We start from the raw sequence: 23,834 nt of genomic DNA, 5'->3' as shown, positions 1-23,834 counted from the left end.
ATTCTTTTTTATGGCTGAATAATATTCCAGTGTATACCATCTTTTCTTTATCCATTCATCTGTCAAAAGACACTTGGACCTTTTCCATAATTTGGCTATTGTAAATGAGGCTGCGGTAAATATAGGGGTTCATATATCTTTTCAAAGTAGTGTTTTCATCTTCTTTGGATAAATAACCAGTAGTGGAATTACTATATCATACAGTAGTGCTATTTTTAATTTTTTGAGGAACTTCCACACTATTTTCCACATCAGTGTGCATTCCTACCAACAGTGCACTAGGGTGCCTATTTCTTCACATCCTCACCAATGCTTGCTGTTTCTTGTGTTTTTGATTTTAGCCATTCTGACAGGTATGAGGTGATACCTCATTGTGGTTTTGATTTGCATTTCCCTGATGCATTTCCCTGATGATAAGTGATGTTGAGCATCTTTTCATATGTCTGTTTGCCATCTGTATGTCATCTTTGCAGAAATGTCTGTTGATGTCTTGTGGCCATTTTTAATTGTATTATTTGTTTTTTTGGTGTTGACTTATACAAATTTCTTTATGTATTTTGGGTGCTAACCCTTTATCGGAAAAGTCACTTGTAAATATCTTCTCCCATTCAGTAGGTTGTCTTTTTGTTTTGTTGACTATTTCCTTTGCTGTGCAGAAGCTTTTTATTTTGATGTAGTCCCAATAGCTTATTTTTGTTTTTGTTTTTCTCTTGCCTCAGGAGACATATTTAGGAAAATGTTATGGCAATGTCACAGAAATTACTGCCTGGGTTCTCTTGTAGGATTTTTATGGTTTCAGGTCTGACATATAGGTCCTTAATCTATTTTGAGTTCATTTTTGTGTATGGTGTAAGAAAGTGGTCCCATTTCATTCTTTTGTGTGTAGCTGTCCAGTTTTCCCAGCACCATTTGTTGAAGAAGCTGTGTTTTTTTTATATATAGATTTTGTATCCTGTGACCTTACTGAATCCATTTACCCATTGTAGTAGTTTTTTGGTAGAGTCATTAGCATTTTCTATAATATATAGTATCATGTCATCTGCAAATAGTGAAAGTTCTACTTTTTCCTTACCAGTTTAGATGCCTTTTATTTCTTTTCCTTGTCTGATTGTTGTGGCTAGAACTTGTAGTACTATGTTGATTAAAGTGGTGAGAGTGGACATCCTTCTCTTGTTCTTGATTTTAGGGGAAAAGCTCCCTGTTTCACCATTGAGTATGATGTCAGCTGTGGATTTTTCATCTATGGCCTTTATTATGATGAGATACGTTCCCTGTAAACGTACTTTGTTGAGGGTTTTTATTATGAACGAATGTTGTACTTTAAAGTGCTTTTTCTGTAGTTATTGAAATGGTCATATGGTTTTTATCCTTTTTCTAGTTGATGTGATGTATCATGTTGATTGTTTTGTGAATGTTGAACCACCCTTGCATACTGGGAATATAATATACCCCATTTGATTGTAGTCAATGATGTTTTTAATATATTGGTAGATTCAGTTTGCCAATATTTTGTTGAGAATTTTTGCATGTGTGTTTGTCAGAGATATTGAACTGTAGTTCTGTTTTTCATTGGGTCTTTATCTGGTTTTGGTATCAGAGAATGCTGGAATGAATTTGGAAGCTTTCCTTGCCCTTCTAATTTTTTTTTTAATGTTTATTTATTTTTGAGAGAGTGAGAGAGAGACACAGCAGGATCAGGGAAGTGGCAGAGAGAGAGGGAGACACAGAATCCGAAACAGACTCCAGGCTCCTAGCTGTCAGCATAGAGCCTGACGTGGGGCCTGAACTCACAAACCGTGAGATCGTGACTAAACTGAAGTCGGATGCTCAACCAACTGAGACACCTGGGTGCCCCTTTCCCTTCTGATTTTTGAAATAGTTTGAGAAGAATAGGTATTAACTTTTCTTTAAATGTTTGGTGGGATTCACCTGTGAGGCCATCTGGTCCTGGACTTTTGTTTGTAGGGAGTTTTTTGATTACTGATTCAATTTCATTGCTGGTTATTGATCTGTCCAAATTTTCTGTTCCTACCTAATTCAGTTTTTGGAGATTATATGTTTCTAGGAATTTATCCATTTCTTCTAGGTTGTCCAATTTGTTGTCATATAATTTTTCATAATATTCTCTTACAGTTTGTTTTTCTGTGGTGTCTGTTGTTATTTCTCCTCTTTCATTTTTGAATTTGTTTATTTGAGCCCTCTCCATTTTTTTTTCTGTTTTGTTTTTTGGATGAGTTTGACTTAAAGTTTATCAACTTGTTGATTTGTGTCAAACAACCAGCTCCTGGTTTCATTGTTCTGCTCTGTTTAGTTTCTATACCATTTATTTCTGCTCCGATCTTTATTTCCTTCCTTCTACTGTTTCGGGTTTTCTTTGTTGTTCTTTTTCTAGCTCCTTAGATATAAGATTAGGTTGTTTATTTGAGATTTTTCTTGGTTCTTGAGGTTGGCTTGTATTGTTATATGCAACAGCTTTTGCTGCATCTCAAAGCTTTTGGACCTTGTGTTCTCATTTTTATTTTCCATGTTTTTTTATTTACTCTTGTTTCTTGGTCGACCCATTTATTGTTTAGTAACATGTTATTTAACTCCATGTATTTGTGGTCTTTCCACACTCTTTCTTTTGGTCGATTTCTAGTTGCATAACATCGTGGTTGGAAAAGATGCATTTCAATCATTTTGAATTTGTTTAGACTTGTGGCCTAACATATGATCTACTCTGGAGAATGTTTCATGTGCCATTTGAAAAAAATGTGTATTCTGCTGTTATAGGATACAACGTTCTGAATATATCTGTTAAATCTATCTGGTTCAACGTGTCATTCAAAACCACTATTTCCTTGTTGATTTTCTGTTTAGACCATCTTGTCCACTAATGTAAGTGGGGTGTGAAATTTCCCTATTATTGTGTTACTATCACTTCCTTTCTGTTTGTTACTAACTGCTTTATGTATTTGGGTGCTTTCATGTTGCTTGCATAAATATTTACAATTGTATCTTATTGGATTGTTCCCTTTATAATTATATAGTGTCTTCTTTTTTTTAATTTTTATTTTTTGGTTTCTTTTTACACTCTTTGTTTAAAGTCTAGTTTGTCCAAAATAAATTAAAGAAAGCTACCTCAGCTTTCTTTTTACCTTTATTTGCATAATAAATTCCTTTCTATCCCTTCACTTTCAATCTGCATGTGTCTTTAGGTCTGAAATGAATCTCTTATAGGCAGCATATAAATGGATCTTGTTTTTTATCCATTCTGTCACCCTGTGTTTTTTGATTGGAGCATCCAACCCATTGCATTCACAGTAATTATTGATAGGTATTTACATACTGTTGTTTGTTATGCATCTTATGGTTGTTTTTGTAGTTTTTCTCTGTTCCTTTGTTCTAATGCTCTTTTCTTTCATGGTTTGTCAACTCTGTTTAGTGATATACTTGGATTCCTTGTACTTTATTTTTTGCATACCTATTACTGGTTTTTGATTTGTGGTTACCTTAGGCTCATATGTAACATCTTATGCACATAGCAGTCTATGTTAGGTTGATGGTCACTTAAGTTTGAGCCCATTCTTTAGTCCCTTCCCTCCCAGGTTGTAAGTATATTGTGTCAGACTCTGTATCCTTTTATTTATTTTATGGAAGTCTTCTCTTTCTGGTATGCTAACAGTTTTTTCATGAAGGAATTTTTCACCTTTTCTTTCTTATTCTATATTTATGGTAAATCTTACTGATATTAAATCAGACTTGAGTTCTGTGGAGAAATGCAACTTGATCCTGATCTTATCCTTTTAAATATTATTGGATTTTGTTTTGTTTTAGGATGCTTATATCAATGTTCATGATTAAGACTGATCTGTAGTTCTCCTTTCTTATATTGTCCTATTGGGTTTAGGTATCAAAAATTTTGCTAGTGTTATAAAATGTGCTGAAGTTGTTGTTTTTCCTGTTCTCTGTAAGAGGCTAATTAATGTTGGAAATTGTCTCTTCCTTAAATAGTTGCTCGAACTCACCAGGGAAGCTGTTTGGGCCTGGAGTATTCCATATGGAAAAATTTTGAGTATTCATTCAGTTTCTTTAGTAGCTAAAAATCAATGTAGGTTTTTTCTCATTGCTAACTGTTAATTGACTGTTACTGCAGTCACAATAACTTGTCTAATTTTTATTTGACAATTTACCATGTTGATCTCTAGTCGGTGTTTGCATTTTATCAACGTGAACATGCAATTGGAATGGTAGATGAGTAGGTTACAGAAAACAAGTTAGAAGAGAGTTTCAGGAACATAAGTAGCCAGTAATGTCTAGGAAGGTTCAAGGAGGGGGCAGATTGGAAGTCTTAAATTTGACAGAAATGGATCTTATTAATAGCAGTTAATAAACAGCGGTCAACCTCTTAGTCTCATTTAAGACTTGTGAGCTTACATTGTTTTAAGATACTCCTTGTTTCAAAATCCACTGGCATCAGAAGTAAAGCTTTCAAATTCGTAGCTAGAAAATTTGCAACTATACTCTTTTTTCCTTGTTTCAAGTTATTACTTTAAGCTCCAGGGTGAAATTCACTGGCAGGAAATTTAGGAAAGCTTTTGTTCCTTCTGTTCATCCTGTAGATATCAAGGCTTACATCCAGAGTTTTAGTGCTTTCATTTACTAAACATTCTGAATTACGTTTTATATCAAAATGTAATTTTTTACATGGCATATTTCTAATTTTGTTTATTTGCAATGTGCCTTTAAATTGAGACCTTATAGTGAGGTCTTCTGAAGTGCAGTGTAGAAGCTCTTGAAAATGCTGAAGTACGTAATCATGCTTCACATCTATGGAAATTCTATTTAAACTTAACATTAAAGATCATTTTCTCTTTCTCTTTCACTTTAGGAACTTGTATCCCTGAAGCCCTGTAAAGCTGCAGAGCTGGTTGCTACTCACTTTTCTGAACAGATTGAAATAGTCATTAAAAAACTTCAGGTAAATATTGCAAAAATATATGGGGAAGAAACATGTAGTAGAAAGACAATTATTGAATATCCACCTATGAGCTTTTGATTGTGGTAATTTCTTCAATAGATAGTTGCCATTTAAGCAGTTTCTGCGCTGTGTATGTGTATATTTGGGAGCAGTTGTGTGATAATCTCTACATCTGTGTGATAATCTCTACATCTAGAAACAAGGGAGTTCATCTTTCTGCATATTAAATAGTAACATCACAGAAACAGAACTGTACCCTATACTTATTCTAGAATTTGTAATCCACAGAAGATCCCCCTCCCCCCCTTTTTTTTTGGCTATAGGAACTATAGCTGTATTCTCTTTGAGGCTGATGTTATTTATTATTCATTCAGATGTGTAATTCTCAAAGTGGGTTAATGCTGACTATTTAGAATTTTTCTTGGAAAATCTTAACTACAATACAGTTATATTAATGTCGAATATTGAGATGCTCAGTTTGAAATACTATTTAGTGGACTTACTATTCCACTTGTCACTATCATTGCAGTGCTAGTAGTGAGTTTTGTTCATTGTCATTATGGCCTCAAGTGATAGAGGTAGACAATAGGGCAATGACAGCAACATAAAGCATGACCCAGAGTCCCCAAGTGGCAGTGATTATAGGAGGGGATAACTATACAAGATGAAAACCAAAGCAGTGAGGTGGGGGCAGCTGGCATGAGAGACAAAGATGGAATTTATTAACTTAAACACTTATGGCCCCACGATGTACCACAGTATGGTAGGCCTTGGGTGACAAATAAAAATGCAGTCTTTTAATTTTTCTTGTGGAGGAAAGAAGCACTTATATAGCCAAAATGCAAGGTTATAAGTGCTACACCAGACACAGGGGCAAAATACTGTAGGAACACGAGGAGTAAGAGGAGACCACCAACTGTGAGGTCAGACAAGAGCTCCCAGAAATGCCCGGGCTGGGTCTTGAGTGATTGGCATCAGTTTTCTAGGCAGAGAATTGAGAAGCACTTTCTAGATAGAAGGCCCTGGGTATGTTAAGACTTGAAGGCACAAGGCAATATGCATATCCAGATAACGGCCAGGTCTTTGTGAAGTATGACATGCCGGAGATGATGCCTGGAGGAGCATTAGGTTAAGCCAGAAAAGGTCTGTTGGAGGGAGGAGTTAAAAGTATTGAGGCCAGAAAATAGAGTTTGGGCTCTGATACTGAACAATTTTATGTGTAGTGCTAAGAAATGATACTGTGTCTTTTGTGTCCTAGAGAATTACTCAAGTTTTTCAGCAAAAGAAGGCCATCACTAGATTGATTTTACAGAAAGTTAACTTTGTAGGGTATGGAACAGACGAGCAAAGAGAGGATGGAGGACAGAGACCATGTAGACCAGTTAGAAGGTGAAAGTCCCAGGCAAAAGATGGTGAGGAGGGGTACTAAGTCAGTGACAGTGGTGTGGGTGGGTTCAGGATGTGTTTGTGAAGTAAAACATGTGGGACTTAGAAATGAATTGAAAGTGATGGGAGTGGGAGAGTTTAAAGGTGACTCCCAGACATCAGGCTTGGCTGCCCAGCATGATTAGGTTCATTAACTCAAGATAAAGACACGTCCATGAATTCAATAAATATTATGTACCTGCTGTGGACCAAAAACACTGTTAAGTGCTGAGGAAAAAACATAAACATGTATTCCTGTGCTGAAGGAAGAAGAGAAGCCAAAAGACAGTTGCAGAATAGTTGGACTTGAATGACATAGAGCATTGCCCAAGATACTGAGGAAGTACATAGAGAGTCATCCTGTCCATTCTAGTGGTGGGGACAGGAGGACACTTCTGATAAAACTCTTCTCAAATCACAGAGCCACCCCCCCTTTAAAAGTCAGCAGTTTCTAATGTATTTCCTGACCTTTAGTTTTGTTACTGTCATTTAAAATGTAAGGTTATCCAGTGCCGGATTTTCTATTTCTCTTAGTCTCTAACGATACTTAGAGGCAGAGAGACCAAGTAAATAAATATAATGTCACTCATCAGGCAAACCTATAAAAGCTGAAGGGTCATAGATTTTAAAAAGGGTGGCTATTTGATTGTGGACTGTTTGTGGAGTCTTCACACATTTCTTTTAAAGAAATGAGGTATTTTATTGCAGTGCTTTACTGAATATGAGAGAATCCTACACAAATTTTATAAAGCACCTTTACTTTTGGTGGCAAGAGATAATGCTTCTGACCACTCGTTTTCAGAATTCTTGAGATGAAAAAAAAAAAAAAAAGCCAGAATATTAGGTTATAACCAGAAGGAAAGTCATATAAAATGAAACAAAATTATAGACTAGGGAAAAGATAGAAAATCAAAGACTGATAAATGTATTTAAAATCTCATACTCTAAATTACATTGATCCTTTCTAGTTTGGAGACTCCCCTGCTTTATATACGTGAAGTTTGAATGTATCAAAAAGAAAAACTAAGCTATAATAATTTTGCTTAGCTTTCCTAAGAACTTAAAACATTATTTATATTAATTCATTTATTTTATTTTATTTTATTATCTTTTATTTATTTTTTTTTAATTTTTTTTTATTTATATATGAAATTTATTGTCAAATTGGTTTCCATACAACACCCAGTGCTCATCCCAAAAGGTGCCCTCCTCAATACCCATCACCCACCCTCCCCTCCCTCCCACCCCCCATCAACCCTCAGTTTGTTCTCAGTTTTTAAGAGTCTCTTATGCTTTGGCTCTCTCCCACTCTAACCTCTTTTTTTTTTTTTTCCTTCCCCTCCCCCATGGGTTCCTGTTAGGTTTCTCAGGATCCACATAAGAGTGAAACCATATGGTATCTGTCTTTCTCTGTATGGCTTATTTTACTTAGCATCACACTCTCCAGTTCCATCCACGTTGCTACAAAAGGCCATATTTCATTTTTTCTCATTGCCACGTAGTATTCCATTGTGTATATAAACCACAATTTCTTTATCCATTCATCAGTTGATGGACATTTAGGCTCTTTCCATAATTTGGCTATTGTTGAGAGTGCTGCTATGAACATTGGGGTACAAGTGCCCCTATGCATCAGTACTCCTGTATCCCCTGGATAAATTCCTAGCAGTGCTATTGCTGGGTCATAGGGTAGGTCTATTTTTAATTTTCTGAGGAACCTCCACACTGCTTTCCAGAGCGGCTGCACCAATTTGCATTCCCACCAATAGTGCAAGAGGGTTCCCGTTTCTCCACATCCTCTCCAGCATCTATAGTCTCCTGATTTGTTCATTTTGGCCACTCTGACTGGCGTGAGGTGATACCTGAGTGTGGTTTTGATTTGTATTTCCCTGATAAGGAGCGACGCTGAACATCTTTTCATGTGCCTGTTGGCCATCCGTATATCTTCTTTAGAGAAGTGTCTATTCATGTTTTCTGCCCATTTCTTCACTGGGTTATTTGCTTTTTGGGTGTGGAGTTTGGTGAGCTCTTTATAGATTTTGGATACTAGCCCTTTGTCCGATATGTCATCTGCAAATATCTTTTCCCATTCCGTTGGTTGCCTTTTAGTTTTGTTGGTTGTTTCCTTTGCTGTGCAGAAGCTTTTTATCTTCATAAGGTCCCAGTAATTCACTTTTGCTTTTAATTCCCTTGCCTTTGGGCATGTGTCGAGTAAGAGATTGCTACGGCTAAGGTCAGAGAGGTCTTTTCCTGCTTTCTCCTCTAAGGTTTTGATGGTTTCCTGTCTCACATTCAGGTCCTTTATCCATTTTGAGTTTATTTTTGTGAATGGTGTGAGAAAGTGGTCTAGTTTCAACCTTCTGCATGTTGCTATCCAGTTCTCCCAGCACCATTTGTTAAAGAGACTGTCTTTTTTCCATTGGATGTTCTTTCCTGCTTTGTCAAAGATGAGTTGGCCATACGTTTGTGGGTCTAGTTCTGGGGTTTCTATCCTATTCCATTGGTCTATGTGTCTGTTTTTGTGCCAATACCATGCTGTCTTGATGATGACGCCTTTGTAGAAGAGGCTAAAGTCTGGGATTGTGATGCCTCCTGCTTTGGTCTTCTTCTTCAAAATTACTTTGGCTATTCGGGACCTTTTGTGGTTCCATATGAATTTTAGGATTGCTTGTTCTAGTTTCGAGAAGAATGCTGGTGCAATTTTGATTGGGATTGCATTGAATGTGTAGATAGCTTTGGGTAGTATTGACATTTTGACAATATTTATTCTTCCAATCCATGAGCAGGGAATGTCTTTCCATTTCTTTAAATCTTCTTCAATTACCTTCATAAGCTTTCTATAGTTTTCAGCATACAGATCCTTTACATCTTTGGTTAGATTTATTCCTAGGTATTTTATGCTTCTTGGTGCAATTGTGAACGGGATCAGTTTCTTTATTTGTCTTTCTGTTGCTTCATTGTTAGTGTATAAGAATGCAACTGATTTCTGTACATCGATTTTGTATCCTGCAACTTTGCTGAATTCATGTATCAGTTCTAGCAGACTTTTGGTGGAGTCTATCGGATTTTCCATGTATGATATCATGTCATCTGCAAAAAGCAAAAGCTTGACTTCATCTTTGCCAATTTTGATGCCTTTGATTTCTTTTTGTTGTCTGATTGCTGATGCTAGAACTTCCAGCACTATGTTAAACAACAGCGGTGAGAGTGGGCATCCCTGTTGTGTTCCTGATCTCAGGGAAAAAGCTCTCAGTTTTTCCCCGTTGAGGATGATGTTAGCTGTGGGCTTTTCATAAATGGCTTTTATGATCTTTAAGTATGTTCCTTCTATCCCGACTTTCTCAAGGGTTTTTATTAAGAAAGGGTGCTGGATTTTGTCAAAGGCCTTTTCTGCATCGATTGACAGGATCATATGGTTCTTCTCTTTTTTTTTGTTAATGTGATGTATCACGTTGATTGATTTGCGAATGTTGAACCAGCCCTGCATCCCAGGAATGAATCCCACTTGATCATGGTGAATAATTCTTTTTATATGCCGTTGAATTCGATTTGCTAGTATCTTATTGAGAATTTTTGCATCCATATTCATCAGGGATATTGGCCTGTAGTTCTCTTTTTTTACTGGGTCTCTGTCTGGTTTAGGAATCAAAGTAATACTGGCTTCATAGAATGAGTCTGGAAGTTTTCCTTCCCTTTCTATTTCTTGGAATAGCTTGAGAAGGATAGGTATTATCTCTGCTTTAAACGTCTGGTAGAACTCCCCTGGGAAGCCATCTGGTCCTGGACTCTTATTTGTTGGGAGATTTTTGATAACCGATTCAATTTCTTCGCTGGTTATGGGTCTGTTCAAGCTTTCTATTTCCTCCTGATTGAGTTTTGGAAGAATGTGGGTGTTCAGGAATTTGTCCATTTCTTCCAGGTTGTCCAATTTGTTGACATATAATTTTTCATAGTATTCCCTGATAATTGTTTGTATCTCTGAGGGATTGGTTGTAATAATTCCATTTTCATTCATGATTTTATCTATTTGGGTCATCTCCCTTTTCTTTTTGAGAAGCCTGGCTAGAGGTTTGTCAATTTTGTTTATTTTTTCAAGAAACCAACTCTTGGTTTCGTTGATCTGCTCTACAGTTTTTTTAGATTCTATATTGTTTATTTCTGCTCTGATCTTTATTATTTCTCTTCTTCTGCTGCGTTTAGGCTGCCTTTGCTGTTCTGCTTCTATTTCCTTTAGGTGTGCTGTTAGATTTTGTATTTGGGATTTTTCTTGTTTCTTGAGATAGGCCTGGATTGCAATGTATTTTCCTCTCAGGACTGCCTTCGCTGCGTCCCAAAGCGTTTGGATTGTTGTATTTTCATTTTCGTTTGTTTCCATATATTTTTTAATTTCTTCTCTAATTGCCTGGTTGACCCACTCATTCGTTAGTAGGGTGTTCTTTAACCTCCATGCTTTTGGAGGTTTTCCAGACTTTTTTCTGTGGTTGATTTCAAGCTTCATAGCATTGTGGTCTGAAAGTATGCATGGTATAATTTCAATTCTTGTAAACTTATGAAGGGCTGTTTTGTGACCCAGTATATGATCTATCTTGGAGAATGTTCCATGTGCACTCGAGAAGAAAGTATATTCTGTTGCTTTGGGATGCAGAGTTCTAAATATATCTGTCAAGTCCATCTGATCCAATGTCTCATTCAGGGCCCTTGTTTCTTTATTGACCATGTGTCTAGATGATCTATCCATTTCTGTAAGTGGGGTGTTAAAGTCCCCTGCAATTACCACATTCTTATCAATAAGGTTGCTTATGTTTATGAGTAATTGTTTTATATATTTGGGGGCTCCGGTATTCGGCACATAGACATTTATAATTGTTAGCTCTTCCTGATGGCTAGACCCTGTAACTATTATATAATGTCCTTCTTCATCTCTTGTTACAGCCTTTAATTTAAAGTCTAGTTTGTCTGATATAAGTATGGCTACTCCAGCTTTCTTTTGGCTTCCAGTAGCATGATAAATATTTCTCCATCCCCTCACTCTCAATCTAAAGGTGTCCTCAGGTCTAAAATGAGTCTCTTGTAGACAGCAAATAGATGGGTCTTGTTTTTTTATCCATTCTGATACCCTATGTCTTTTAGTTGGCGCATATAATCCATTTACATTCAGTGTTATTATAGAAAGATACGGGTTTAGAGTCATTGTGATGTCTGTTTTATGCTTGTAGTGATGTCTCTGGTACTTTGTCTCACAGGGTCCCCCTTAGGATCTCTTGTAGGGCTGGTTTAGTGGTGACAAATTCCTTCAGTTTTTGTTTGTTTGGGAAGACCTTTATCTCTCCTTCTATTCTAAATGACAGACTTGCTGGATAAAGGATTCTTGGCTGCATATTTTTTCTGTCTAGCACACTGAAAATCTCGTGCCAATTCTTTCTGGCCTGCCAAGTTTCAAAAGAGAGATCAGTCATGAGTCTTATAGGTCTCCCTTTATATGTGAGGGCACGTTTACCTCTTGCTGCTTTCAGAATTTTCTCTTTATCCTTGTATTTTGCCAGTTTCACTATGATATGTCGTGCAGAAGATCAATTCAAGTTACGTCTGAAGGGAGTTCTCTGTGCCTCTTGGATTTCAATGCCTTTTTCCTTCCCCAGTTCAGGGAAGTTCTCAGCTATAATTTCTTCAAGTACCCCTTCAGCACCTTTCCCTCTCTCTTCCTCCTCTGGGATACCAATTATGCGTATATTATTTGTTTTTAGTGTATCACTTAGTTCTCTAATTTTCCCCTCATACTCCTGGATTTTTTTATCTCTCTTTTTCTCAGCTTCCTCTTTTTCCATAACTTTATCTTCTAGTTCACCTATTCTCTCCTCTGCCTCTTCAATCCAAGCTGTGGTGGTTTCCATTTTGTTATGCATTTCGTTTAAAGCGTTTTTCAGCTCCTCGTGACTGTTCCTTAGTCCCTTGATCTCTGTAGCAAGAGATTCTCTGCTGTCAGCTATACTGTTTTCAAGCCCAGCAATTAATTTTATGACTATTATTCTAAATTCACTTTCTGTCATATTATTTAAATCCTTTTTGATCAGCTCATTAGCTGTTGTTATTTCCTGGAGATTCTTCTGAGGGGAATTCTTCCGCTTGGTCATTTTGGATGGTCCCTGGCGTGGTGAGGAGCTGTAGGGCACTTCCCCTGTGCTGTGGTGTATAACTGGAGTTGGTGGGCGGAGCCGCAGTCAGACCTGATGTCTGCCCCCAGCCCACCGCTGGGGCCACAGTCAGACTGGTGTGTGCCTTCTCTTCCCCTCTCCTAGGGGCGGGATTCACTGTGGGGTGGCGTGGCCTGTCTGGCTGCTTGCACACTGCCAGGCTTGTGATGCTGGGGGATCTGGCGTATTAGCTGGGGTGGGTAGGCAAGGTGCACGGGGGCAGGAGGGACAGGCTTAGCTCTCTTCTCCTTAGGTGATCCACTTCAGGAGGGGCCCTGTGGCAGCGGGAGGGAGTCAGATCTGCTGCCGGAGGTTTGGCTCCGCAGAAGCGCAGAGTTGGGTGTTTGCGCGGAGCGAGCAAGTTCCCTGGCAGGAACTGGTTCCCTTTGGGATTTTGGCTGGGGGATGGGCGGGGGAGATGGCGCTGGCGAGCGCCTTTGTTCCCCACCAAACTGAGCTCTGTCGTCCAGGGGCTCAGCAGCTCTCCCTCCCTTTGTCCTCCAGCCTTCCCGCTTTCCGAGCAGAGCTGTTCACTTATGACCTCCCAGATGCTAAGTCTCATTTGCTGTCGGAACACAGTCCGTCAGGCCCCTCCGCTTTTGCCAGCGAGACTCGGGGGCTCTGCTTGGCCGGCGAGCCGCCCCTCCGCCCCAGCTCCCTCCCGCCATTCAGTGGAGCGTTCACCGCCTCGCCGTCCTTCCTACCCTCTTCCGTGGGCCTCTCGTCTGCACTTGGCTCCGGCGACTCCGTTCTGCTAATCCTCTGGCAGTTTTCTGGGTTATTTAGGCAGGTGTAGGTGGAATCTAAGTGATCAGCAGGACGCGCGGTGAGCCCAGCCTCCTCCTACGCCGCCATCTTCCAACCACCGATCTATTATTATCTTTTAGAGAGAGAGAGAGAGAGAGAGCATGTGAGCAAGGAAGAGGGGAAGAGGGAGAGGAAGAGAGAATCTCAAGCAGGCTCTATGATCAGTACAGAGCCCAACGAGGGGCTCGATCCCATGATCCTGGGATCATGACCACTTGATCTCACGACCATGGGATCATGACCTGAGCCGAAATCAAGAGTCAGATGCTCAAATGAATGAGCCACTCAGGTGCCTCCATAGTGTATTTTAAGGTGTATCTCATTTAATTCTCTACACCTTGTGCAGAGGAAAGAAAAGATACTGTCGTTTTCTTTTTTTCACATATGTAAACTGAATTGCCAAGAGTCAGTGACTTACACAAAGTCACACAGCTAATAAGTGGAAGAAACAGCACCCAGATTTTATGGCATATTAATTGCTAAAATGTTGCAGTGTGCCATCTCTTCTGTAGTTGATTACATTGGGGAGTTGGATTTTTTTTTGGTGGTGGTTGTTATTTGGGACTCAAGCTCCTACCCTACTTAGATTAATTGCCTTGCAATAGGCCATTATCACAAGGAGGCCCAGGTGAAGCAATCTGAACCCGTCCGTGTAGCTAGAGCCCACTATCTGCAGAGTAGTTCAGAGCATCTGCCGGTCTCAGGATCCTTGTGCTGAGAACTGCGAGGGGATATATGCCTCAATAGAAGGCATTTTTTTTTTTTTTTTGCAATAACAAGGCATTTGTGTTTCTTCTGCACTCAGAATGGAATGTGTGACAATGATTTGAATTACTGAGAGGAAATGACCTCCAAATGAGTCCTTAGAATTTCTTAGATCTGTACAGAAGACTTAATGGAATTGTGTGCACTTTAGAGATTTTTTAGAGTCATTCTTTACCATGGCATAGTTTGAAAATATGTTCTTTAATATTTAATTGTATTTTTAATTGTTTTTTTTTCATTCAGGACCAGGTTTTGCTTTTCAAGTTTTTGAGGAGTCTTCTTGACCCAAGGTATGTTCATAAATTTGTTTTTGTTTTTTTTATGTAGATGAAAAATCAAAAGAAATAAATTGAGGTGAAGAAACTGGCCCATGGCATCCAAATAGTATAATTAGCTTTTGATTCTTAGTGTTAGTTTTTGATTAACAGTTTCATAGATTATACAAAATATATGATGAATATCCATTATATCTTGAGGGAATACTTTTTTCTGTTCAAACATGAACATACATGGTGAGTTGTTATCAGTGTAAAAAAAAATCATGAAAACATGTTTCAGGAGGAATCTGATGACCGTCTAGCTTCCCCTTTCTATTCCTGACTTCACTTCTTCCTGTTCTTTATTCCATACTGCTGTGGATTGATAGTTTTACTTTGAAAGTAAACACCTAGTTCCCAGCTCACCTCTGAATTTATTACCTCTTAAATACTTATTTCAAGTGTTAGTTTTTAATAACTTCATGTGGTGGTATGAGAAGCAAAGTTTAATTTTTTTTTTTAAGTGCTGCTGTGGTACTCATCAAATAAAAACTAACCCAGGGAGATGATGAGATTAGTAATGGATTTGTAAGCAAAGCAGCTTTATGTGTGAGATCTTAACATTTTGCTGTGACTAAGCGGAGTGCATTGGGAGTTGAGTGGAATAATATTTAACATCCTCTAAGACAGTCACTCTGTCTTAAATGGAAGTATGTGTCAGAATCACCTAAGAAACTTGTAAAAATACAGACATCTGGGCCCAAACTCACAGAATCATTGTGGGTGGGGCTATTTTTGATGTACACCCGGAGTTAAGCCTCAGTGGCATAAGTATAATATTCCAGTATGACATTGTTTTCACACGAGACATACAAACTTTTATGTTGTATTAGAACGTACACTAGTCATTGAAAACAGACATTTGCTTTAGTCTTCATGTCAGTGTGGGTTATTCCAGTATTCTGTGCTATCTTTACATACTCAGAATGCCAGTAGTTTTGTTGATTGTGTACTAATTTTTGAAATCTCAGTCATTTAAATGTAGAGCACACTATGCTGCATTTAAATTCAGTCATCCAAATGTGCATATGCACGTTTAGAAAATCAGTCTGACTGTGTACCCCAGCACCCCTGTTCAAGACATTTTCAAATTATCTATGTTTTGGTGGTGGTGGTGGTGTTTTTTAATTTAAATTCAAGTTAGTTAACATACAGTGTGGTATTGGTTTCAGCAGTAGAACCCAGTGATTCGTCACTTCCATATAGCACCCGGCGTTCATCCCAACAATGCCCTCCTTAATGCTCATCACCCATCTAGCCCATCCCCCCACTCACCTCCCCTCCAGCAACCCTCAGTTTGTTCTCTGTATTTAAGAGTCTCCTGGGTGCCTGGGTGGCTCAGTTGGTTAAGCGTCCGACTTCGGCTCAGGTCATGATCTCGCAGTGTGAGTTCGAGCCCCGCATTAGGCTCTGTGCTCACAGCTCAGAGCCTGGAGCCTGCTTCAGATGATCTGTCTCCCTCTCTCTCTGCCCCTCCCCCGCTCATGCTCTGTCTCTCTGTCAAAAATAAATAAACATTAAAAATTTTTAATAAAAAATAAGAGTCTCTTATGGTTTGCCCCCCTCCCTATTTTTATCTTACTTTTACTTCCCTTCCCCTATGTTTATCTGTTGTTTCTTAAATTTCACATATGAGACATATGAGTGAAATCATATGGTATTTGTCTTTCTCTGACTGACTTCACTTAGCAAAATACACTCTAGTTCCATCCATGTTGTTGCAAATGGCAAGATTTCATTCTTTTTGGTTGCCTAGTAATATTCCATTTTTCATATATACATCTTCTCTATCCATTCATCAGTCGATGGACATCAAATTACTTATGTATTAATTCCCTGTTCTCAGAATATCACTGAGGCTAGATAGCTTTTTTTTGTTAATTTATATTAATCATTTGGCTCTCCCTCAGAGCCAGTATGGGCCCAAGTCTACTTCTGGAATTCACTGATGAAAACATCTTATGTCAGAGTTGGGGGTTGGTGGAAAAAAGGATGGGAGGAGCTGGGAACAGAGATGTGAGAGAGAGGTGGGAGTTCTGGGCAGGCTGAGGAAGGAGGCATCCAGTCCCAGCCCTTTCTTTGGGGCCTGTGCATCCCTTTTCCCGTGGCACAGTTCCTTCTATTCCTCTCTTGTGTCTGATCTGTTCTCCTAGCACCTGGAGCCTCTTCCCGTAGGACAATTTATTTGATCAAGTCCTTTTTCCCCCAACCATCCTACCTGAGGAGACTCAAGCTAGGAGGACAGAGGAAGTTCAGCTTTGAGCTTGGCCTTTTCTCACATGTAATAAAATATAGAAGATGATATTTACCAAATCTTACTATTTTTAAATAAAAAAATACCAGTATTAGGTAATATGAATATCAACATAGTCATTACTCTGAATGATTGTCCATCACATTTTAGCCTTTTTAAATAAATATGCTTGTTGACTAACCTGAAAAACAAAAGGCAGGGATTAGGGTCTTGTCACATTCTGGGAAACAAGGGAGTACGGAAAAGATACTTAGAGGAAAAAGAGCATCAAACATAAGTAGACTGGCCCTGACTGGCATTTTTCACTGGCCCACAATGGAGACTGTTTTTGCCTTTGATTCTTCCCTTTTTGTTCTTAAGCAACAGACTTTTTTTTAACAACCAGGTTCTCCTTCTATCACTCAGGAAGCTCTTTTAGCAGCATTCTGGCAAGTAAGGAAAATGAAAGAAAACAGTCATTTTCAGATGAAGACTGTATATGTGTGTGTCATGTCAGAATATTGCTTGTTTTTACTTTTGCCCCCCAAAACCTGAGTTAGTAGAATCCTCATCGATGTGTGTGTGTATGTATGTGTGTGTGTGTATAGAAATACATATATAGTTTATGCGTATTTGATTTAACATTTTTGAGTATTTATTGAATTGTTCTGGAGGGGGTAGATTTTTATTTCGTCAGTAACATTTTTAAAGGGACAAATCATCTAGTTGAATTCTTAGGTATATTTCTCTTCATAAATTTTCTTTATTCAATTTCTTTATGTTATCTTTACTATGTAAATAATGTCCTCAGTAGAATTAATTGACCTATAAAGATATTGGTGGCATCTGTACATAGAAGGATTAGATAATTTTTGGTGGGGGAGTTAATCCTACTGAAACAAATTACTTGCCTGAATTGAGGCCAACAGCTTGGGAGAGAAAGGATTTGCATTCTCTTCCAATTCCCTTCTTTGGGACAGCTGCTACATAAAGCCCACCCCACCCCCACTCACTGTGTGCACTCCTGCTTGCCGAGAATTCTCATGGGAGTTCTCCTTATATATTTACATCCAGATGTAGGCCTTTTGTGCAGTGGGAATGCTTGAAGGATAATACAAAGGACACTGATGGTTTTTGTGGGGCTATGAGCTTACATAAGGAGTAAAGAAAATGTGCAAGTATATTTATATTCACAATATTTTCCTCAGTACACTTCTCTTGGTAATGTCTTGGTAATGTCAATTTAGCCTTTGTTAACCATCTCCTGGAGGCCTCTGAAATATATGGTATGACTTTCTTGTAGGAAATAAAAAACACATAAAAGTCACATTGTATTTCTAATATTTAATCAAAATAAAGTAAAAATTGAGCATTGCTAAGAAAATGAGTAGCTTTACCAAGGAGCAAAACATAGATTATGGAAATGGTTATATATTGGATTTAAGTTGAACCTGTCAGTGTTTCTATGGATAATTTTGAGGGGACATTTTAAGATGTTGACTCTCTTGGCGCCTGGGTAGCTCAGTCGGCTAAGTGTTCGACTTCACCTCAGGTCATGATCTCACGGTTCATGAGTTCGATCCCTGTGTCGGGCTCTGTGCTGACAGCTCAGAGCCTGGAGCCTGCTTCAGATTTGTTAGTTCTCTCCCTCCCTCCCTCCCTCCCCCCCCCCCCTCCCTCTCTCTCTCTCTCTCTCCCCCTCCCTGTCTCCCTCCCTGTCTCCCTCCCTCCCTCTCTCTCCCTCCCTTTCTCTACCCCTCCCCCGCTCACACTCTGTCCCTCTCTCAAAAATAAACATTAAAAAAAAAAAGATGTTGACCCTCAGTGTTGAAATAGCATATTTCAAAATTAGAATAAGAAATTAGAACATTATGTTCATGAACTTTGACATAGGAAGATTCATTTCTATTTCATTGAGTGCCTATCAGCTTGGCTGGGCATACCACCAGATATCATATTGTTAGGGTGAATTTTTCTCTACCCTTCAAATGTTCTTCTGGCTGGATTAAGAATCAAATTGAGATGAGATAGATGAACACGAGAAAGTCAGGTTTAATTTCATATGTATAGAACCCCTACATACATGAGAGGTTCAAAGACAGAAAGGTAAAGTGAGATCTGTATGCCATCCTGAACTAAGGAGTGGGATAGGGGCCTGGGGCTTCAGCGGGGAGGAGGACACTTCACAGGGCAAGAAGAAGAGCAGATGTTGGGTATTTAGGTATTTGCCCTGCCATACAGATGGATCACTTCAGAGAAAATTGATCTCTGATAATAACTCTTATTCTGGGTAAAGCTCCAAATTTAGATTCTTTTAGATAGTTTATGATGTGGACAATAAAGGCAAAAGAAAAAAATCAAATTTCCTTACAACTTACAGCCCATTGACCAGTCCTTGAGACGTGCCTCAGTGTTCATATTTTGCTGAGGGCAAAAGACAACCTTATCTTAATATTAACCCAACCTCCAGGATCCTGTAAGTCACCTTTAACAGGTAAAAATTCCTTTGGAAACTTCCTTTATCTCTACCTGTCCCTCCTCCCCCAACCCCCCCCCCCCCCCGCCCCAGAGAGATGCCAGCAATCATCCTCCAAGCATATAGCCCACTGAGATACATTCTAAGGATCTCATGACTAGGGTTTTACTAGACACTGGTAAATGACCTTTCCTAACAACAGCTAGCCCCTCAAGGTCCTGGAAGCCTTGCTTTCAAGTTCCTTGGAGATTTATGCTATCTCTGACTCCCTCCCAATTTGAAAGTATATAATCAGCCATCCCTCATAACCCACTGCAGCTCTTTCTGCCCATAGGTCCTGTCCCATGCTTTAATGAAACCCTCCTTTTTGCACTGAAGAACACCTCAAGAATTCTTTCTTGACCGTTTGCTCCAAACCCCAACATTTTCACATCAGTTAATGGAGGGGCAAAGGTTTCTCTTGAACTCACAGGGTCTTGATTGTCATCAGCTCAGAACAGTCCATATGCCAAAATGGCACATTTTGAGGAGACTTGTTTCGAACTCTTTAGTGTCTTTGGTTAGTACTTTGCCAGAAGCTCAGATTAAACCTTTTAAATACTAACATATCATTTCCTAATCTCCAAATCTTTTCAGCTAGCTAGCTAGCTAGATATAGAGGGAGGTAGGGAGGAAAGAAAGGAGAAAGAAACAGAGAGAAGGAAGGAAGGAAGGGAGGGAGGGAGGGAAGAAGGAAGGAAGGAAAGAAGGAAGGAAGGAAGGAAGGAAGGAAGGAAGGAAGGAAGGAAGGAAGGAAGGAAGGAAGGAAGGGAAAATAGCCTGCCTGCATTTATTTCTTTATTCCTATAATCAGTACTTCTTTGTAATGAAATTGCTGTCTGCTAAGTACTGTGCTAGAGGTTGAAATGGCTCAAAATTATACTCACATGTTCTTAATCCAGACCTGTTTCTTCTTTTTTATTTTCTCTCCTAGCAAATGGCATTCTCCACCCATTTATTTCACTTAACAATTGACTGAGTAACTACAGCATGCTAAGCAGACTGACAGGCATGGAAAGTAAAATAGTGAATAAGATGCCCTGCCTTGACAGAATTTACATTCTAATGGAGGAAATAGACAAGCAAGCAGGCAATTATGTTTAAGTGTCTTCAGTAAAATTTTGAGAGTGATGATGGATTCTTCACTTTGCTTTACCTACTCCATTCTACCTTAGCCATACCACACAGAACCAGTCATGACATCAACCTCTTAGATAGCTCCGTACATACGGGAGTCCTCCTCTGTTCTGTTGCCCACTGCCCTGGTTCAGGCACACAGTATCTCTCTCCTGATCGCCTCCTAACCACCCTTCAAAGCTCTCCTTCTCAAAGTTCTTTCCATTCCCATTATCCAAGGCCAAATACAAACTCCTCATGGCCTTTCTGTCTGGCTTCATTTGCTTCCTTTCTCCCATTTCTCTTTGCCCCTTTATTCCTCCCCAGTACTGACCTGTTTGATTAGAGGAGGCACTATGTTCTGTCATTCCTTCCTTTGCATATGTGTTTCTGCCTTAGTCCACTTTGTTTTCTTGAGAGCAATTTAATGTATGCACTTTATGTATGTGTGTGTATATATATATATACACACACACACGTGTATATATATATACATATATGTATATATAATTAGTTATTAAGAGCTCTAAAAGTTATATATGTGCTTTGATCCAGTGTTTCAATTTTGGAAAGTATTTTAAGGAAATACTGTGAAAAAAATGTGGCTGATATTAAATTAACTGTATTCGCATTTACATAGTGAAAAAGCTATTTATAAAAGAGGATGGGGAGGTGACTAAGTAAATACTAAGGTATATGAGCAAAATTGAATACCAAATTAGCAAACATGGCAATGTGAATGTAAAAATAATGCTAAACTGGAAAAATACGTTAACAAGAAATAGTTTGCATACGTACTGTATGTGTATATGATTGATAAGAGGACATGTACAGATGTAGACAGATCTGTAGATTGGTAGCTTAATGTTCACTATATTCTTTGCCCCCATAGATTTGCTTATGTTAATAATAAATATAAGAGCAATTATAAGTAGTTTGGAAGGGTCTGCTCTTTGCTTTTAAATTTTTTGAAACAAAACTAAGATATAAGTGCCACATATTAAAGTGTTTTTTTTAATTGCTTCATGTGTATTTAAAGAAGTCTTTCCAAACACCTGTTTTTGTTTTCTGTTTTCAGTGAAAAGGGCACATTTTAAGGTTCTGCGTGATTTTTGTAATCCTACCCTTTATTTTCTATTTATGTTGCTATTTTTATTTGTTGCTTTCATTGCCTTGTTTTTTTGTTTCTTTTTTTTGTTGTTTTTTGTGGGTTTTTGTTTTTTTTTTTTTTTGGTATTCTACTTTTCTGCCTTTGGTTTTAATTGAGCATTTTATATGATTCCATTTTGTCTCTTCTCTTAGTATATCGATTATATTTCTTTTTTTACTTCTTTTAGTGGTTGCCCTTCAGTTGGCAGTGCACATTTATAACTAATCCAAGTCCAGTAACAGATACAACACTACAGTGCTTCATGCGTAGTATCAGTACCTTATGATAAAGGATTCCTAATTCCTCCCTCTTATCCCTTATAATATTTGCTGTCATTCACTTAACCATAAACCATAATCACTGAATACATTGTAACTATTATTCTTTTGGACAAATTGTCTTCTGTATATGTGCCGCGGAAGTGAGCACAGGACAAATTGTTTCCTGTTAGATCAGTTAAGAATAAGAAAAATAAAACATTTATTTTACCTTAATTTATTCCCTCTCTAATGCTCTTTATGTAGATGCAGATTTATGACCTATATCATTTTTCTTCCTTCTGAAGAACTAACATTTCTTGAAAGGCAAGTCTACTGATGACATATTCTCACAATTTTTGTCTCAGAAAGTATTTCCCCTTCACTTTTGAGAGATAATTTTCCTGGATACACAATTGTAGGTTGGTGGGTTTTTTCTTCCAAGACTTTAAATATTTCATTCTGCTGTCTTTTGCTTGCATGGTTTATGGAGAGAAGTGTAGTGTAATTCTTAGCCTTGCTCCTCTGTAGGTAGTGTTTTCCTTCCCTCCGACTTCTTTTAAGATTTTCTCTTTGTCTTTGATTTTCTGCAGTTTGAATATAATATGCCTAGGTATAGATTTTTGCTGTTTGTCCTCTTTGGTGTTCTCTGAGGTTCCTGAATCAGTAGTTTGATATCTGTCATTAATTTGGGGAAATTCTCAGTCATTATTGCTGTGCAAATATTTTTTTCCCATTTTCTCTTTCTTCTTATGGCGTTACCCTTTATATTTGTGCCAGTCTTTGGATATTCTGTTCTGGGTCTTTCTGCCCTCAAGTCTCTTTTCTCTTTGTGCTTCAGTTTGGGAATTTCTATTGACATGTTATTGACACACCTTTAAACTCACTGATTCTTTCCTCAGCGGTATCCAGGCTGTTGATGAGGCCATCAAAGGCATTCTTAATTTTATTTCGTGTTTTTTTCATTTCTAGCATTTTCTTTTGATCCTTCCTTAGAGTTTCCATTTCTCTGCTTACTTTACCCATCTGTACTTACATATTGTCACTTTTTCCAGTAAGAGCCCTCAGCATATTGATCATAAGTTTTAAGATCCCATGTAATAAATCCAACATCTCTGGCATATTTGAGTTTGGTTCTGATGCTTGCTAAATCTCTTCAAACTGTATTTGTTGTTGTTGTTTTTTATGTTGTCTTGTAACTTTTTATTGAAAGCTGGAGATGATGTACTGCATAAAAGGAACTATGGCAAATAGGCCTTTGGTGTGAAGTTTTATGTTTATCTGGTTAAGCGTGAGGCTTTGCTTACTGTTTGCTGTAGCGGTAGTTGTCTGACCCTGAAAGTTACTTCGGTATCCATGTTTTTCTCTCCCTGGTTGTTTTTAGATTTCCCTAGAGACTTTTTGTAAAGTCTGAGCTGTGTAGTTCTTTCAGTTCTTTTCCCCTGTTATTATGTAGGCATGCCCTATTGATGTAGTGGTGAGGTGTGGTGGAGGAGAAGCATTCTTTAGTCCTGTGATTAGTGTTCACTCTTGGTGAGTTGTGTCTCTGGCAATGACCCTCCCAAGTACTTCTCAGTAACCCCCTTGTACCCCTTTAAGTGAGACAGGAAGGCTAGAGAGGGCTGGATGTGGTTATTTCTCTTCCCTCAGCTTGGTTAGTCTCTGATAAAATAGTTTCCCTTGAGGGCAGTTGTATTACTTTGCAAGGCCTGCCTTCACAAAGTACCACAACTGTGTGGTTAAACAACAGAAATTTATTGTCTCAGTTGTGGAGACTGGAAGTCCAAGACAAGTGTTGGGATGGTTGTGAGAAAGAGTTCCATGTTCCTCCTCTACTTTCTGGTGCTTTGCCGGCAATCTTTGTCATTCCTTAGCTTGTGAAAGCATCACCCTGATTTCAACCTTCATTTTCACATGCATTCTCCCTGTATGTATGTTTATGTCAAAATTTTCTCTTCTTTTAAGGACACTGGTTATGTTGGATTATGAGTCCACCTTACTCCAGTATAACCTCATCCTAACTAATTACATCTACAAAGTCCTGTTTCCAAATAAGGTCACATTGTGAGATATCGGGAGTTGGGACTTCAACGTATGA

The 23,834-nt window shown here is 38.4% G+C and overlaps 1 protein-coding gene across 13 annotated transcripts in view; it reads left to right on the top strand.

The window, feature by feature from the left end:
• The window catches only part of VPS8 (VPS8 subunit of CORVET complex), a 253,159-nt gene that overhangs the window by 134,014 nt on the left and 95,311 nt on the right, over positions 1-23,834 (top strand). For all 13 annotated transcript variants that reach the window (XR_008297776.1, XR_008297777.1, XM_027061270.2 and 10 more), the window contains 2 exons: positions 4,871-4,960; positions 14,392-14,438. Coding sequence is in view for 11 of the 13 variants with exons in the window: in XM_027061270.2 (XP_026917071.1) it covers positions 4,871-4,960; positions 14,392-14,438 (137 nt within the window). In the remaining 2 variants the exon portion in view is untranslated. The remainder of the gene's footprint in view (positions 1-4,870; positions 4,961-14,391; positions 14,439-23,834) is intronic.

The sequence above is a fragment of the Acinonyx jubatus genome, chromosome C2, assembly GCF_027475565.1.
Source record: "Acinonyx jubatus isolate Ajub_Pintada_27869175 chromosome C2, VMU_Ajub_asm_v1.0, whole genome shotgun sequence".
NCBI lineage: Eukaryota > Metazoa > Chordata > Mammalia > Carnivora > Felidae > Acinonyx > Acinonyx jubatus.
The sequence above is the reverse complement of the archived record's forward strand: the minus strand, read 5'-3'. Positions and strand labels throughout refer to the sequence as shown.